Genomic DNA, 17,599 nt, shown 5'->3' with positions numbered 1-17,599 from the left:
AACTAGACAGATAAGGGGTCTCAACACAGGGGTGAGACAGTGGTGCCACAAGAGCATGCATGTTTGAGAGTTGTCCCAGGGCTGAGTTCAGTGGCAAAGCCCCCCAGCTCCTTATATTAGTAATGTCTAACTCTGAGGCATTAGGCTACAAAACGAGCGGAGGGAAACCAAACCGTTAGATTGATGGCATGTCAGAGGAGAGACTCTCCCAGGATAGCCAAAATATTTTGGGGAGCAGTGGTGTGTCCTTTTTCTGAATTCCCATGCATGTTTTGTCTAGGTTTTGCTCCGGATGCGATTAAGAAAAAGGAGAGAGTTGTTACAGTCACATATAAGTTACAAGTAGGTGCAGTAATGTTGTTTTTAAAAATTATATAACATTATAGCGTCGTCATCCCTTCGGTGGCAGAGTAATTTCGAAATGTGGATGCTTCTCCCCCTTCCCAGAGAGAGACTTCTTCCATCGCTCTGGCGCTGCTTGGCAACGGAGGCCAAATCTTGGTCTCTAGGCAGGTTACCCGTTCATTTTTGGGTCGTCTTCAAAGGGCCGCTTCGCGCCCCTCTCCCTCCGACCGTGCCCGCAGAGGAGGAGGAGGAGGAGGAGGAGGAGGAGGATCGCGCTCCCGGGAGCGCGGCAGGAGTCAAGGCAGCTCCTGGGCATCTCCCCGAGAGCGGCTGGGCGCGCAAGGACAGAGCCCCGGCCAAGCTCCGCAGTCGCCCAGCGGCTCCCGCAGCGAGTGGCTTCAGCCGCGCGCCCTCTCGCCTTCCCTTCTTGGCACAACACGAGGCGGCTGCCCCGGCTCGGGTTTCTCAGGAGCCCGCCGGCCTCCTCCGCTGCGCGCGGCCCCTCCTGCAGAGCCGGAGACGCCCGGGAGCGCCGCCGCGATGGGGACGTGGGCCCTGGCGGGGATGGCGCTTTGCAGCCTGGCTGCCCTCGCCACGATAGGTAAGAGAGGGCGGCGGCGGCGGCAGCGGGGCTCGGAGGGGAAGGGGAAGGGGCCCGCGGGAGGCGGGAGAAAGGTGCCAGCGCAGCAGGCCTTCCCCGCTGCAAGTCGCGCTGACCCGAACACGGAGCGGGACGTCGAGGCGGCGCTCCTTTCGGGCCCCGGAGCCTTGGCGCCCCCTGCAGATGCCGGCGACGGAGCAGCCGGGGCTGGCTGGGTGGGAGGGAGGGAACCCGGGGAGCCTCGGAGCTGCTTGCCCTGCGCCTGGCCGAAAGAGCTGGCCGGGAGACCCTGGGACGGCAAGCTCTTCAGCGAGGGACTGTTCTTAAGCCCTAACAGAAAGTGCAATCCTACATAGAGTCATGCCCTTCTAAGCCCACGGGCTTCAGTGGAGTTCGAAAGATTGCCACTCTACTTAGGACTGCAAGGGAGGCTGACTCTGTGCATGTGAAAAGTGCCTTCAGTTCTCCTTGCTAGGCAACCGGAATCAGAGGCTGAGAGTAGGGAGAAAGGGTCACTTTCCTGTACCATCCATCCCCCCCCAAATAATGCTTCTTGCAACCCAGGAGCCTGGAACTCAGTGTGCAGTTGCTTCAGTGTGGCTTCCTGAGAGCTCCAGGATTCATTATGTCACAGAAATACCTTAAATAGTCAGTCACTCATGGCAGGCAAGATGTTCTGTTAGTTTGCCCATCAGTATTGAATATACTGTTTTAGTAATGAGTGTACTGTGTTCATGCCATACACCACTGTGTACATGCCATTCAACAGGCCTAGCCAAAACCTTCCATTAAGCAGAGTTCTGTGTCTTAGAATGTGCCTGTTCTGTGTCAGGTGCCTTTGATGGGTGAGTCTTGATGTGGGTAAGGCTCTTTCAAGGGACAGGTTGAAAGCCACTGTCTTACATCACATGGAAGACCTGATAGAAGTAGAGCTTCCATCCTCTGGGCCTTACAGCTGGCCTTCAAGACGTGTGATAATGCCCCCAGACCTGTTTTGTAAGGATAGTTTGCTTCGGAAATAATGGCTACATCCACAGTATGGGTTTCTGTACATTGCTCTCTACATGGCCTCTGGATTTGTGCTCGTGAATACCGATAAATCAGCCACGATCCAGCATGGTGTAGCTGTTACAAAGATGGACTAAGGCAGCTTTTTAAAACCTTTTGACCATGGAAGACCCCCTGGAATAATTTTTCGGACTTTGAGGAGCCCTGGAAGTGATGTCAGCTGGCCACGCCTCCCATCCGCGCCCCCAGAGGTGACCAGTCACCAAAAGTGACATCACCTCCTGTATTAACAGGCAGGCTTAAGGAAGACTGAGTGGGGGAGACAGGAGGCAGTTTAAGGGGGGAGTAGGCAGGCTCCGCCCCCTCCCAGGCTCAGGACCATGAGAGAACTCACACTTGGGAGGGAGGAGGCGGAGCAATGGAAGTGGCCTGTTCCCTGAATTGGGGCTGAGTCCAGTAAGGCGGGAGGAGGAAGACCATGGATTCACTGATTGCGAATCCCTAGACTAGGGTTTAAGAACCCCAGATTGAAATTCGAACGGGCATAATATTTCGCCAATCCCTGCTGTTCAGCCAACCCCCTTCACAGGGCTGTGAGGATAAAACAGAAGAGGGGGGAATGGTGTGTGATGCCCTGAACTTCTTGGTGGAAAGGAAGAATTAAAATGTCTCAACCGATGATAAAATGTAACACATAAAGAATCGCATGTCAAAAGTGCTAATCACATATGAATAATTCAGAGTAGGAGGGAGTGAGAATTTAGTAGTCTGCTAGGGCCGAACCACACATGCTCTGTATTGTTTCCTTACAGAGCTAAACACAACTGTGGGGTGTATGCATGATCTAGATATTGGAAACAGCACCCAGGAAAGAGTTAAATCCCACAGTCTCCAGTGCTGGTGCTCGGATCACACATTCTTGGCATTGACTAAACAGATGAAGTTAAAGGAAACCTGGAGAAAACATTCCTATATAGAATATCAATAGGTTTCTTGTTCTCGATATACGCTGTTTGGTAAGAACTGGAAGATCACAAATTAAATAATTTCAGACTGCAGTGGAAAAGCAGTTAATGAGAAATCATCATTGGAAATCTGGCGGCTAATCTAGAGAAAAGATCCATTGCATCACCTTGCATGAAGAAAAGTTATAATTAGCGCTGTGGGAGAAGTTTTGTATAAAATCTCTGGGAGAAGTTTTGCATAAGTTTAACCCTGTGTCTCTGTGACAACCCTGTGGCTTTGTGGATAACTGTAAATATAATAAACATCAGATGTCACAGCAGCAAAACAAACAACCTCTTACAAATGGTGCTTTCCAGGTGCACTGGCCATTAAGGGATGGCTATGCAGAGGCTGGAAGTTTTCAGAAATGTCACCCTGTGATATTTAAAAAAGAAATATGGACAGATTCAGTACTGGTGGTTTCATATCAACTGTGGTTTGGCATTTGAAACATGCTTTTGCCATTGGAATGTCACTCCTGGAATCCAAGGAAATCAGAAAATATCCTCTGTCAAGAACTTTTTTGATAATTCACTGGGAATTCCTGAGCATGCTCCATTGAAATGAATGGGAGCTGCAGAGTAGTAGAATGTGCACAGAGGGAGCTACCGGAAGCAGTTCCACTCTGTAGCTGCTGTGCCTGTCACCATCAGGCCATGCCTTAAATTTCAGGTTCTTGGGCACCACTGAGCCCCTTGAAAGCCAGTGAAAATGCAGTTACTTACATTTGGGCTCTTTCCCCCTTCCTGCCATCCATTGCCTATTTGTGACAGTTCTGTGAAAATTAGGGTTGCCAGCTCTCAGGAAAACATTATGTCCTTTCCCTTTAATAAAGGCTTACTATCTTGAAATGGGCAGGTGAAGCTTTTCGTGGCATGGAGGTGAACAATATCAACTGGTAAATAACACCCCATTGAGCCTCTATTAAGGGGACAAGACATCTGCTATTCTCCAAGTTGTTGGCAACACTTGTGTAAATTATTTTTATCTGTGGCCTGTTCTCTAACATAATTTCACTACACATACAATTAGAGTGAACCATAGGGAACTAAATATCCTATTCTATTTGAGTTTTAAAAGTATAAACAAGCTATTTGGCATTATTTCCTGCCCAACTGAGTACATTCAGTTGCAAGCAACATTGGTGGTGAAACATAAGAAGAAGACCCCTGCTGGATCAGACCAATGGTCAGTCTAGTCCAGCATCCTGTTTCACACAGTTTCCACACAGTTCATCCAGATGGCCAAAAAGGCAAATGGGATTTTGGGCTGTATCAAGTGGAGTATCGTATCCAGATCACAGGAGGTAATGGTATCACTTTACTCTGCTCTGGTTCGTACTCACTTTGAGTCCTGTGTTCAGTTTTGGGCACCCCTATTGAAGAGGGATGTAGAGAAACTGGAGCGTGTCCAGAGGAGGGCAAGAAAGATGGTAAGGGGTTTGGAGACCAAGATGTATGAAGAAAGGTTGGGGAAGCTTGGTCTGTTTAGCATGGAGAAGAGATGACTGAGAGGTGATTTGATAACCATCTTCAAATATTTAAAAGGCTGCCATACAGAATATGGAGCAGAGTTGTTCTCTCTTGCTCCGGAGGGACGGACCAGGACCAATGGGATGAAATTAATTCAAAAGAAATTCCGTCTAAATATCAGGAAGAAGTTCCTGACAAAACGATTTCTCAGTGGAACAGGCTTCCTCAGGAAGTGGTGGGTTCTCCATCTTTGGAAATTTTTAAACAGAGGCTGGATAGCCATCTGATGGAGAGGCTGATTCTGTGAAAGCTTAAGGGGGTGGCAGGTTACAGAGGATGAGCGATAGGGTTGTGAGTCTCCAGCATAGTGCCTCTCCAGGCTAAACCCATGCGGTCTCTTCCAACTCTATGATTCTATGATTCTAAAAAGGCATAGAGGCTGAGGCCTTCCCTGATGTTGTCTCTCCTCAGTCACCATGGCCATTCGCCATTGATAGGCTTGTCCTCCATGAATCTATCTAATCCCCTTTTAAAGTCATGTATTCCTGTGGTCATCATTATATCATCTGGCAGCAAATCATTCTCTGTATAAAGTAGTATTTCCTTTTGTCTGTCCTGAACCTATTGCCCATCACTTTAATTGGATGCCCTCAACTTCTAGTACTTTGGGAGAAGGAGAAAAAACAGGTTGTTACTTGTGCCTTGTCGCTGTTCTCTGGGAAACTGGAATCATCAAACTGCTGTAGAGTTAGTATAATATTTTTGCCAATTTATGTTCTGTATCGTACCACTCCACTCTACTCCTCAAAATCAAAAGCCTCACTTCAGCTTAAGCAGCCTGTCTCAAATTTGTGGCCCTACTTCTGATAGTAGACTGAAGTCTACTATCTGAAGGAAGGCTATATATGTTGTTGACTGGACTGGAGTGATACAACCCCCCCCCCCACATCTTTTAGGTTAAGGTAATTATGTTAATGTATAAACTAGAAAGCTGATTGAAATATCCAGAAAGGGTCTATGGTACAGTCCTCCCAGAATCATATCACTTCATAATCCAAGTAGTGGCAGATGACATATTCGCTTCATGTGAAAAGCTGCTAAAATGAGAATATGCCCTGGAAGAAGTGACAGTAGAATGAGCTGGTATCCATGCATTTGTTTTTGCTTATTTATTCTGTACTTGAAGTCAGTGTAATACATGGCTACAGCTTCATAACTGATATTAAACAGTATATATCTAACAAACTGTAACATCTGCCTCGCTGTTTCAATAGCATACTTGAGAGGATGGAACTTGTATTTTTTTTTCTTATTTTGATGATGACGGAGGAAAATAATCCTTTATTATTCAGGGAGCTCCATGCCAAGGCCTAGGCAGGCTAAACACCACCAGCCTCAAGAGAGGATGTATGTTTAGCCTCAGCCGATTGCTTTCTGTTTGTAACAGTAGCCTCTTGCAGACAGAGAGTAACCTGATCCAGTCATGTGGCTGTGCTTTAGGTCCTCATATAGTCTCTTTCCAGTATTTCAGACTTTACTTAAGGACTTTAAAGGTCTTTCCAGATAATAGTTTTTAAAAGTCATGTTTTTTGCCTTAGTAGTAATATTATCCCAATCCTTCCACAATATCCAATTCCCATATAGTGTGAGTGGGTGGAGAATAGAGAGAGAATAAATGGGCATACTAACCAGAAAAGTGAATTCTCGATCTCATTACTAAAGGGATCACAACCAATTATTTGTTGTGTTAAGGAGTGTTAGGGAGTATTTTGAATTCCTGCATGGCCCCTTCCTACTCTATGATTCTATGATCACTGTTATCCTGCCAATGTTGACTACTTTTTCTGAAAGAATATACCTTTCTAGTCTTACTGTTGCTTGATTTGCACTGCTATTGTTTTGCAGTTGCTAAAACTCTTTATGAGAGAATGCAGTTTAGTGCCAGTCTTCTGGGGTGTCAAAGGCAAGCCTCTGAACGTGGTGGGTAACTCTGCCTGCCTTTCTGGGGGTACCCAATGCCTTCCTGTGCCTGTGTAGTTAAGTGTGAAATTTTTAATAGAAGATAGGGAGAGACTTGCATTCACCTAAAAATTTCCAGTCAATGAGGGGTATATCCCCCCAAAATTGGCTGGAGGGCTTAAGAACTTGAAATATTATTGTGCCTTTAAACTGCTGACAAAATGAGGACGTGTGAAATGTGGTGAGGGAGATATCACTGATAATCAACACAGTCTGAAGAATTTTATCCCTAAAGTGTTCAAAACAAAAAAGTTACCGCCAGAAAAGGGTCTTCTATTGAAACCACTTAAACAGTATGAAGAATAGAAGGCAGACAGGACACTATTATGTCTAAAACTAAAATGATAAAATTACTAAAACTAGAAATAGAAATAGAATTTTACAGCGCAGCCCTTCACTGAGCCCTTCTAGATTTGCCCTGGATTGAGAGATTTTGCATGCCATGTTCTGCCAAAACAAATAATTTATGCAGATCAAGAAGCAACAGTGAGAACTGAACATGGAATCACTGATTGGTTCAAAATTGAGAAAGGAGTTCGGCAAGGCTGTATACTGTCACCTTGCCTATTTAACGTGTATGCGGAGCACATCATGAGAAAGGTGGGATTAGAGGAATCACAAATTGGGATCAAGATTGCAGGGAGAAATATCAACAACCTCAGATATGCAGATGATACCACTCTAATGGCAGAAAGTGAAGAGGAACTAAAGAGCCTGTTGATGCAGGTGAAGGAGGAGAGTGCAAAAGTTGGCTTGAAACTCAACATCAAGAAAACAAAGATCATGGCAGCCGGCCCTCTCAATTCCTGGCAAATAGATGGGGAAGATATTGAGATAGTGACAGATTTTATTTTCCTGGGCTCAAAGATCACTGCAGATGGGGACTGCAGCAAAGAAATTAAAAGACGCTTGCTCCTGGGGAGGAAAGCTATGGCAAATCTAGACAGCATCCTAAAAAGCAGAGACATCACCCTGCAAACAAAAGTGCGTTTAGTCAAGGCTATGGTATTCCCAGTTGCAATGTATGGCTGCGAAAGTTGGACCATAAGGAAGGCCGAGCGTCAAAGAATTGAGGCTTTTGAACTCTGGTGCTGGAGAAGACTCTTGCGAGTCCCTTGGACTGCAAGGCGAACAAACCAGTCAGTCCTAGAGGAGATCAACCCTGACTGCTCTTTAGAAGGCCAGATCCTGAAGATGAAACTCAAATACTTTGGCCACCTCATGAGAAGGAAGGACTCCCTGGAGAAGAGCCTAATGCTGGGAGCGATCGAGGGCAAAAGAAGAAGGGGACGACAGAGAATGAGGTGGCTGGATGGAGTCACTGAAGCAGTAGGTGCAAACTTAAATGGACTCCGGGGAATGGTAGAGCAGTGGTCCCCAACCTGCGGGCCGCGGCCCGGCGCCGGGCCGCAAAGGCCATGGCGCCGGGCCGCGGCTCCCTCTCCCCACCCCCCCCCGCAGTAAAAAACTTCCCCGGCCGCAAGGTTGCGGCCCGGGAAGCTACTTACTGCGGGAGGGCGGGGAGAAGGAATGAGGGCCGGGCTGCGCCCGTGCAGGCCGCGCCGGCGCGGCCCGATCCGCGGGCGCGGCCCGCGGGTGCGGCCCGATCTGCGGGCGCGGCCGGGCGCGGCCGGGCGCGGCTCACGGGAGCGGTCGGCGGGCGCGGCCGGGCGCGGCTCGCGGGCGCGGCTGGCGGGTGCGGCCGGGCGCGGCTCGCGGGTGCGGCCGGCGGGCGTGGCCGGGCGCGGCCCGATCCGCGGGCGCGGCCGGCGGGCGCGGCCCGATGCGTGGGCGTGGCCCGCGCGTGCGCGGTCCCTGCGGGCGCGGCCCGATGCCCTGCCGGTCCCCAGCCTAAAAAAGGTTGGGGACCACTGTGGTAGAGGACAGGAAGGCCTGGAGGATCATTGTCCATGGGGTCGCGATGGGTCGGACACGACTTTGCACATAACAACAACAACATAGAAACAAGGATTTACAAGACTTCCAGGGCAAGATGAAAAGCAAAACAAGAAAAGCATATTTTTAATCCAGTTTCCAAATGCCTTACAAAGAACAGAAATTTACAATTGCAAATGCAAGTTAGAATGTGAAAGAATTGTTCTTAAAATGAGAATTTGAAACAGCAGATAAAACATTATTATAAAACTAGTTTCAAAGCCCCTTTATAAAAAGGGGTTTTGAAAGGGGAGACCGGCAGGGAGGGAACCCCCAGCAGGCGCGCTTAGCGCGACTGCTGGGGATTCCCTCGGGCGGCGATCTGACGCTGCGGGAGGCGCTTTGCGCCTCCCGCAGCGTCAGACCGGCAGGGAGGGAATCCCCAGCAGCCGCGCTTCGCGCGACTGCTGGGGATTCCCTCGGGCGGCGATCTGACGCTGCGCGAGGCGCTTCGCACCTCCCGCAGCGTCAGACCGGCAGGGAGGGAATCCCCAGCAGCCGCGCTTCGCGCGACTGCTGGGGGTTCCCTCGGGCGGCGGTCTGACGCGGCGAGAGGCGCTTCGCGCCTCTCGCCGCGTCAGTCCGGGAGCAACTGCGAGCCGCGCTGCGAGCGGCTCGCAGTTGCTCAGCCTGTTGCTCAGCTTTGCGCCTGCCAATTGGTCCCTCCGATTGTCTGTCGTGAGGAAGGGTCCAACCCGGACCCTTCCTCATCACGGACAAAGCCCACCTCTAGGGGGCTTAACGAATTATATAGTCCGTGGCGCCCGTGGCGCCATGGGCAGTTTAAATATTATATTCCTTTTATTATGCACAATTTTTAAAACAACTTTAGGAATTAAAAACATATATCCAGCCCACAGGCTATTGCAAACCAGTATGCTGTGCACTATGGGACCCAATAGACCAACACGTTTTGGCCCTTATGGAGCCTTCTTCAAAGGTCTGGTTTTAACACACAGCAGTTCTTAACACATATAATATATGTACAGCAGCCAATAAAAGCTCCAAAGTAAGAGCTGTAAAGTATTAATGAAATAAGATGTCTAGTTTTCAGTCATTAGCTCTCTTCCAAAAGCTGCCCAAAATTTTCAGTGGTGTTTCCTTATTGGTGCATGTATTGTTACGAGTTGGGTTTTTATGGCTACACATAAAATAAATAATACCTGTACTTTATAATCTCAACCTACCTCAGAAATCTGCACTTCAGACATTTGCCATACTCTTTACACAGACACAATCCTGGATGCTGCCTCCCACATTAGCACAAAAGCAACTGATATGTTTTCCAAATATTTTACTGCACCAAAGGAGTTTGTGCCAGAAGCTTTGATTATGCAGACTCAGTTGGGAAGGTGCCTACTCCATCCTTGACAATAGGCAATATAAAAGGAAACAGTGATTAAACCCAACAATCAATAATCCAGGCAAGAGCAAGCCTCTGTCTTCTGGGTGCCTCTGAGAGCAAATTCAAATGGACATGGGAGGCATTTGATAGTGATTTCAGATTGAAGTTCATGCAAACAACTCCTTGTTGTTGGTCCTCCCGTTAAAACATGGGCATCTAAAAAACCTATGTGTCAAGAAGACAGGTTGGCTAGCCTTTCTACGTTTCTGTTTTACCCAAGCAATCTCAGTAGTATTCCTGCTGCCATCCCCAACTGCAGTATAAGCAGTGCAACTGCATTATTATCACACTGGGTGAATTTTCTGCACTCCCTTTCTTGCTTCTAGTTTTGATCTTTAGGGGGCAGGGGAAAGAATGGCTGCTGCAGGATGCAGTAAAGCAGAAGAAAGAAAGAAAGAAAGAAAGAAAGAAAGAAAGAAAGAAAGAAAGAAAGAAAGAAAGAGAGAGCAGCAGTCCCTGCTGCAGATTTGTCCTGTAGGAATCACATTGGTTCCTTGCCCTGGTGTAGCAAATGAGCAGGCCAAGAACAGGCCAATGAATTCTTCTTTGCCCAGGACCCAATGTGTCCATGCCAGTTTCTAGACCACATGACAATTATATTCAGATGACCGCCAGCCCCATAATTCTGTGTTCTCGTTGTTCCTTTCTAACCTTTAAAGTCTACAGTGTGGGGTTTTGTTGTCTCCTGACTCAGTTGATTTGTTTTCCTTCTAAGGACTCAGTGCATACTTGGAAGACATCAGGGTTACCAACCTCCAGGTGGAGCCTGGAGATTTCCCAGTATCAATTGATTCCCAGACTACAGAAATCAGTTCCCCTGGAGAAAATGGCTGCTTTGGAGGGTGGACTCTATGACATTGTACCTCCTGAAGTCCCTCCCCTCCCAAAACTTGCCCTCCTCTGGATCTACCCCTGAAATTTCCAGGTATTTCCTAAGCTTGGGTATTAACCTCAACCACATGGACTGGGAGAGTGCATCAAATGAGCACACTGGCAGTGAAGGGAAGAAACTCTGCACAAGCACTGTTTACTTCAATCATCACAGATTTTGACACTGATTGGGACTTTGCATTGCCAGAGGTTAAGTGTCCTCCTGGATGCTTTGTAGCAGCAGCAAGCCAAGCCATTTGGGATGTGTAAAAAAAGGATGTTTGCCTATGTGGGTATTTACTTCAGAACTGCAGATTTAAAGGCTTAAAACCCACTGTCATAAAATGGCAAAAGTTCAGCAAGTTGCTTTGGGAATGATCTGTATTGTTAGTCCAAATATCTTGAAATACAAAACATGACATATGCATGATTTAATATAACTGGTATAACTTGGAATCAAAATGTCAGTTATGTTGGTGTTCCTTTGATGGGCAGTCTAACCTTCAAAAGCCCATGCAGGAAGGAGATAAGCATGTAGATCAGGGTTACAGTGTTGAGGAGAAGGGAATTAATTCTTTTCCTTTGGATCATTTGCCTGACCAAAACTGCCTCTCTCCCCAAGGTTTCTTTTAGTCCAGGGAGGGAAAAAGAGAGGCAGGTGGCCTGTTTTATTCTGCACTTGAACTAAGAGTGGGCCATGGAAGCTTGGAGGAGTTTCAGCACAGGGAGAAAGAGTTGAGCTTCCCCATCACTTGCTCCACATCAGGCCTCCTGGAGGTCTACGTTTAGGTTTACCTACTTGTCTGGGGAATCCCCTCACAGATCCCCAGTGAGACTTCAGATTGGCTTGATTCCCTTTCGTGGAGACAGCACTAGAGAGAGGTATGACATTTTTGGAATACTTGCATTATATAAAAAAGGTAAAGGTATCCCCTGTGCAAGCACCGAGTCATGTCTGACCCTTGGGGTGAAAAATATATTAAAAAGAAGAAATATTAATGTCTTTTTCTGGTCCCAGTCCCATTCGTCCAAACCATTCCCAGTAACTGTACGACAAACCCATAACACTAGCAAAGCATTAGGGCTGGTTTTTCTTACTGCTGAAAAAAGAATGTGAATGAACACTCTTTTCTTATCCAAGGCACTATTTGCAGCTTCTCAAATAATCTGAGGAAATTCCTGGCAGAGGAGATGTAGAGTGCAACAGGGTAGATTCTTGAATATAAAGTTGGGTTTGGCTGCCAGGACTAGCCAAGGGTGCAGTGTGTTTTGCAGGACTGAGCATTTCAGGCATTCCAAGGCCCCTGGTCATGTTCCATATGTGGAAATCACATTTTAAGAGAAGGGGCTCAGACCTTGAATATCAACTCCGACATTTGATACACTAGGCTGGCAATGGAAAGCCACTACAGCTGCCCATAGTACATGCTCCAGAGATTATGGAAGTGACAGCTTCCTCTGCCTGATGAGCTCAGTGCTAGGCTTGAAGTAATTTATTTTCTTCTGTGTGATAACTTTTGTACAGAAATGCTTATCCATGTTTCCAGGCTGGAATTAAATGTGTGGATGAAATACCTGTGCTTTCAAGAGTGTTTTGACAGAGTCCTCCAACAAGGGGTATCAGTTAAACCAGAGGTAGTCAAACTGCGGCCCTCCAGATGTCCATGGACTACAATTCCCATGTGCGAATGCTGGCAGGGGCTCATGGGAATTGTAGTCCATGGACATCTGGAGGGCTGCAGTTTGACTACCCCTGAGTTAAACTTTGCAGTCTGGGGTAAGATTAAATTGGTTCTCTTGTGGAGTTGCAGTGCATCCTAAGGCCCTATTAAATAGACTTGATTAGGATGCTGAGAAAACTGGCTTAGGATTGCTCTGCTGGTTATTGAGCAGAAAGCAGTGAGTAGGTGTACACAAGCAGTTCTTGTAATGGAGGCCAATATGCACCGAAGTCCCTCAGCAGAATGTTCACCGTGATCCAAGTTAAGGGTGAGTCAAGAGAGGAGGTCAGGGGTGCACAGGGGATACTAAATTCAGCCTATTAAACAGATTTCCCCAGTTCTCCTCCTTGTTGAAATCCCTGCCCCACTGCCTTTTGTCCAGGCTTTTTCTTGATAAACAATGGGACCACAAATCGGATTGGAGCTGCTGGTGATGATTTGGGACATCTCCAGCCAGCATTTTCTTGGCCTATATGCAGTGTGCTGCTATGCATTTTAGACTTTTGCCTTCTGTAGAAAAAATCACATGGCCTTTTGGTTCAGCAATAAACAGGATTCATGTAGCTGTTTTCCAAACGGAGGCTGCCTGCAACCCAGCAGGGGGTCTTCCCCATGAGACCCCCAGTTCCAATATACTCGTTGTCACTGCCCTTATATGTGTTGTTTGAGCGTCCAAATGGCTTCTTCCAATAGTCTCAGCGGATGAAGACTGCAAGTGGTTCATGGACAGGAATGGCTCATGGCATCCTGGCTTCAACTGTCCCTTCTTTTCCTTCTGCTGCGGTGACTGTCACCAGCGCTTCTGCTGCTACGACACCAGCAAACTCATCACAGAGCGGCAGCAAAAGCACTGCATGGCATTCAGGTAAGAACATCAGGCAAACAGCCACACTGCTTGATTGCTTCCAGGCATCCCTGAAGTTCGGGACTCTCAGGGATTGATTGGTGAGGGCTGAAAACAAAAAAAAAAGTTTCTCTTATTTGAGAGTTCTGTGGGTTGTGAGAGCTCTTCAAAAACCTTTGCTGCAATAAATCAATTTTGAGGCCCTCAAAAGGTCTATGTGTATCCTATCAGACTGCTTGCTGGAGGTAACTTAATACAGATCGATAAATAAAGCAAGAGTCCAAGAATAACAAACTTTAGTTCAGTATATGCATGATTAGTTGCTCTTTAACTGATGATCAGGAGAATTCCTTCCAACCCCTCTTGGTAATTGGGATGCAGCCAGGGGTAGGTGGGCCCAAATAACACCTCTGTGCTCTGTCCTCCAGCCCTAAAGCAATTGCTGGTATCGCTTCAGCTGTGATACTCTTTGTGGCCATTGTAGCCACCATCGTCTGCTGCTTCCTGTGCTCCTGCTGCTACCTGTACCAACGACGGCATCATAGTCAAACACCTTATCAAGGTAAGAGAAATCCTACTGTTGTCTTCCTTCTCACAAACTACGTCAGAAATAGAGGCGTTATGATTCGCTGTGACCTGCAGATCCCAGTGCAAATACTGCATATCCACAGTGATGGAAAAGAGTCCCAATAAGTGGCAGATGGTATTATCTGAGGACTAAGCTCAGAATACTTAATGAGTGCACATTCTGTGGGATGGGAGGAGGGTGATTTTTAATCTGAAAAACTGGAGAGAAAGCCTCTCTGTGGCACCAGGGGGAATCACCTGTAGTTGGCTGTTCTGCTGGAGAAGCATCAGCCCTGCACATGCTCACAGCCTATGCTTTGTATCTCAGATCATGAAATCCCCCTGTCGGGATACCCTGTTCACGTTCCAGGACCTTACCCAATGGATCCCAAGGCAGGACCAGCACAATTTCAGCCTTATGCCCCTGTGGCTCCTTATCCCCCTGAAGGTCCAGCTGCACAGTACCCTTTATACCCACCTGGGCCACCATACTACCATCCTACAGGTAAGGAAGAAATGGGGAGGCAGTGGGGAATGGGATTTGGAGCCTTGTCGCACTCACTCCCATTGGGCACAGAATCTGCCCTGAGGATATGGCTGAGGATATGATAAAACTGCTCTATGAACAGGAAAGTGATAGTGACTCAGTGGCAGAATATATATAGGCTCAAATTTAGTTCCCAGCATCTTCAGTTAACAGATCCCAGCTAGCAGGTGTTAGGAAGGCTCTTTGGCTTTCTCTGCCTGTGTTGCAGAATAAAGTATCCGAATGGTCTGTTCTGCTTTAGAGTGGCTAGAGGTTGGACACACCTGTGAGGCTCTCCCATGTCAAAACTGCCACAAATTAATAATGATTACCTCCAGGGGAAAGGTTCTTCCCTAGGCCTTGTATGTTTTGCCACTTTTCCATTTATGGGAGTTAGTCATATAGGAGAACAGTGGGCAATATAATCCTGTCCCTGCAGTCTGAAATGGAAGGGTCCATTTTACCACCTCGGCACTCTGGCATTTTATTCTAGACATGTCTAGACCAGGCCTTTCTCTCCTTGAGGAACCTACAGCTACTGAGCTAGCTGGGCCAATGATCAGACTCCATATGAGGACTCCATATCCTCACAACAGGGAATGAAAAGGGCCACCCAAGGAAATGGACCTATTTCATTGAATTCTAGGCCAACATCTCCATGACAGCAGCTACCACTAATGGAATAAGCTTGAGAGAGGGAAATAAATCCCCCCCCCCAGACTTATACACACTGTAGTGTGCAGCAGCAATGAGTTACCCATACACTGGAGTCTTACTTTGTTCTGATTTCCAGTCTCTTCCTTCCTCAGCTCCCCCACCCTACCTCCCACCACAGCCTTCACAGCCCTACACCTGAAGAACAATTTAACACCTGAAGAACAATCGTTCAACAAAAGCCTTTGACTATGAGCCTCCAGATCCATCTCCACCACAGAACTCGTGTGAGTCTCCTGCCACACTGGAACATCTGTATTGTCCTCTGCCATTCTCCTTTCTTGGTTGTCTTTTGCTCTGCATGACAGGAAGCATTTTTTTTTACTCTTCTCCTGTGCACTCCCCCCCCCTGCTTCCTGACTGTATCATTGAGGGGAGATTCTTCTCTTCCTTGTCATCTCCCATCAGAGCTCTTAAAAGGCCTGGTGCAAACACAGCAAAAGAAGGCTGGTAAAGATACTGCACATGCTGACTGATCGAGTCATGTGATGAAGCCTCTCCTGAATATTGGAAGGCAGGCAGAAAGCCTCTGGAGGCAAAGTGAAATCGCTTTTTTTCTCACTGGGACTTTGTTCCACTGTTCCATGATAAGATCCCACAATCAGCTGTGTGTCTTAAGGAAGCTCTCATTGCAATTCTAAGAATACTTTCTTGAGAGTAAACCTCGTTGACCTGAACTGACTAGGCTTCTAAGTAGGACTGCTGTTTCGGATTACTCTCGGTCTCTTTGAAAAGATGACTGTCAGGGACTAAAATACGCAAAGACTCTGTGGGCATATGGCACAATGATAGATTATTAGCCCAAGTAGTTAACCCAAGTCCCCAGATGGGAGATAGCCTATGTAAGTCATTCTGAGCTGTTTGAAGAAGACTGTGTGTGACCTGTTGAAAGGAGACTGTGAGAGGGCGGTAATGCACTCACAGTTTTTCATCGGTTAGATCACTCATGGTGTTAAATTGCCCCTTTTAAAATTGCCCCCTTTTAAAATATGTTCAGGTTTTTTTGCAAAGCAAAGGATTTTGCATTTGAGAGAGCTTTCCTCAAGTGGGAGAGGACTTCATCTATTGTACTAGGAGCTCATTGGTAGGCTGTGGTCAGCAGCAATGTCACCTGACCGACACATGCTGCTGGCAGAGCCTCATGGGAATTTCCATTCAGCCATTACGTTCAGTTCATGGGCTTTCCATTCAGCCATTGGTGTAAGACAGCTCAGGGGAGGAGGCAGAAAGTACAGTAATGTTTACGTATGCCATAAGCAGTGTTCCTGGAACCGGCTTACAGGAAAGAATCATAGCAAAGCAAGTTTACAATACTGCAAAGTAACGACACAGAAAACGCCATGAAGGGTGAGTGCAATGTATAATAAAAAATACGCCAATGGCTTTTCTGTGGCAAAACCACTGCCACATGCAGAATCAAAAAAGCAGATGTCTTTTTTTGCAGATTTATTGTGCATTTTCCTGCTGTGCATAACTGATTAGAGTCGCCTGCAAGAAATGGGGCAAGGGTTTGAGGTGAGCACGCAAGCTTCTTAGCACAGGCGGGAAGAATTTGAGGAGCAAGTCAGGAATCAAGTTTGTCATGGGCATTTGCCTGTGGGGAAAAAAGGATGACTCCATAGTTGCTCTGAATTGGGCATCATTGAGTTTCTTTGACCATTTCCCCAGGAGATACTGAAAAAGTGCCTTTGATCCTCTCTCATGCTGTGCACTATGTGAATGTTGTTAACAAGGACCCAGTCCTAAACCAAATACGTATTCTGCCAAAGTAAATTTCACTTTTACATTACAGATAAACTGAACAAAGGCCCATGTATAAAAAGCCTTGTTGATCCATGATTTCAAACATTGGAACAGTAGCATCTGTTCTATAAAATGATATGAAACTTGGCTATTTGTAAATAGCAAATAACTCATTGAAATAAATAGATTTACAAACAATGTCCTTTCTTTCCTTGGTTTTATTTGTTTCACCAGGACTTCTGCCAGATAGCACCCATTTTCAATAGCCAATTGAAAACCCATAGCCAGGTTTCCAGATAGCACCCGTTTTCAACAGCCAATATTTCTTCAGTGGCAAGTCCTCCATTTTTCATTAATGTTTGTAATAATTGTCGAGCAGCTTCAAACTTTCAAAACTTCAGTCCAAGTCAAAGTATACCATGGCCAATCGGCTCCTATCAGTAAAGATGGGTACTTCGTCTTTACTGATTTGGATCTCTGTACAGATAGGAGCTGGTTAGGCATGGTATACTTTGACTTGGACTGAGGTTTTGAAAGTTTGAAGCTGCTCGGCAATAATTACAAACATTAATGAAAAATGGAGGACTTGCCACCGAAGAAATATTGGCTGTTGAAAACGGGTGCTATCTGGAAACCGTTCTGGCAGAAGTCCTGGGGAAACAAATAAAACCAAGGAAAGAAGGGACATTGTTTGTAAATCTATTCATTGACAAGTTACGCCATTGGGATAGGTCTCGTTTTTCTTCTTTGTTAACATTAGACTGTCCAGTTTTTGATTTTTTAACAACAACAACAACAACAGTTGGTTCTTATATGCCGTTTTT

The 17,599-nt window shown here is 46.6% G+C and overlaps 1 protein-coding gene across 2 annotated transcripts; it reads left to right on the top strand.

The window, feature by feature from the left end:
- Nucleotides 1-380: 380 nt before the first annotated feature.
- Nucleotides 381-17,104, top strand: SHISA4 (shisa family member 4). 2 transcript variants are annotated; one of them, XM_077335152.1, is made up of 6 exons: nucleotides 383-946; nucleotides 10,506-10,715; nucleotides 13,075-13,246; nucleotides 13,654-13,787; nucleotides 14,121-14,297; nucleotides 15,128-17,104. In XM_077335152.1, the coding sequence occupies exons 3-6, from the start codon at nucleotides 13,104-13,106 to the stop codon at nucleotides 15,172-15,174; spliced, it is 501 nt and encodes a 166-aa protein (XP_077191267.1). In that variant the 5' UTR covers nucleotides 383-946; nucleotides 10,506-10,715; nucleotides 13,075-13,103; the 3' UTR covers nucleotides 15,175-17,104. The 2 variants fall into 2 exon arrangements, with proteins under 2 accessions (XP_077191266.1, XP_077191267.1); XM_077335151.1 differs by lacking the exon at nucleotides 10,506-10,715 and having other exon boundaries at nucleotides 381-946.
- The last annotated feature ends 495 nt before the right edge of the window (nucleotides 17,105-17,599 follow it).

The sequence above is a fragment of the Paroedura picta genome, chromosome 4 (assembly GCF_049243985.1).
Source record: "Paroedura picta isolate Pp20150507F chromosome 4, Ppicta_v3.0, whole genome shotgun sequence".
NCBI lineage: Eukaryota > Metazoa > Chordata > Lepidosauria > Squamata > Gekkonidae > Paroedura > Paroedura picta.
Note: the sequence above shows the minus strand (reverse complement) of the source record. Positions and strands in the feature narration are given on the sequence as shown.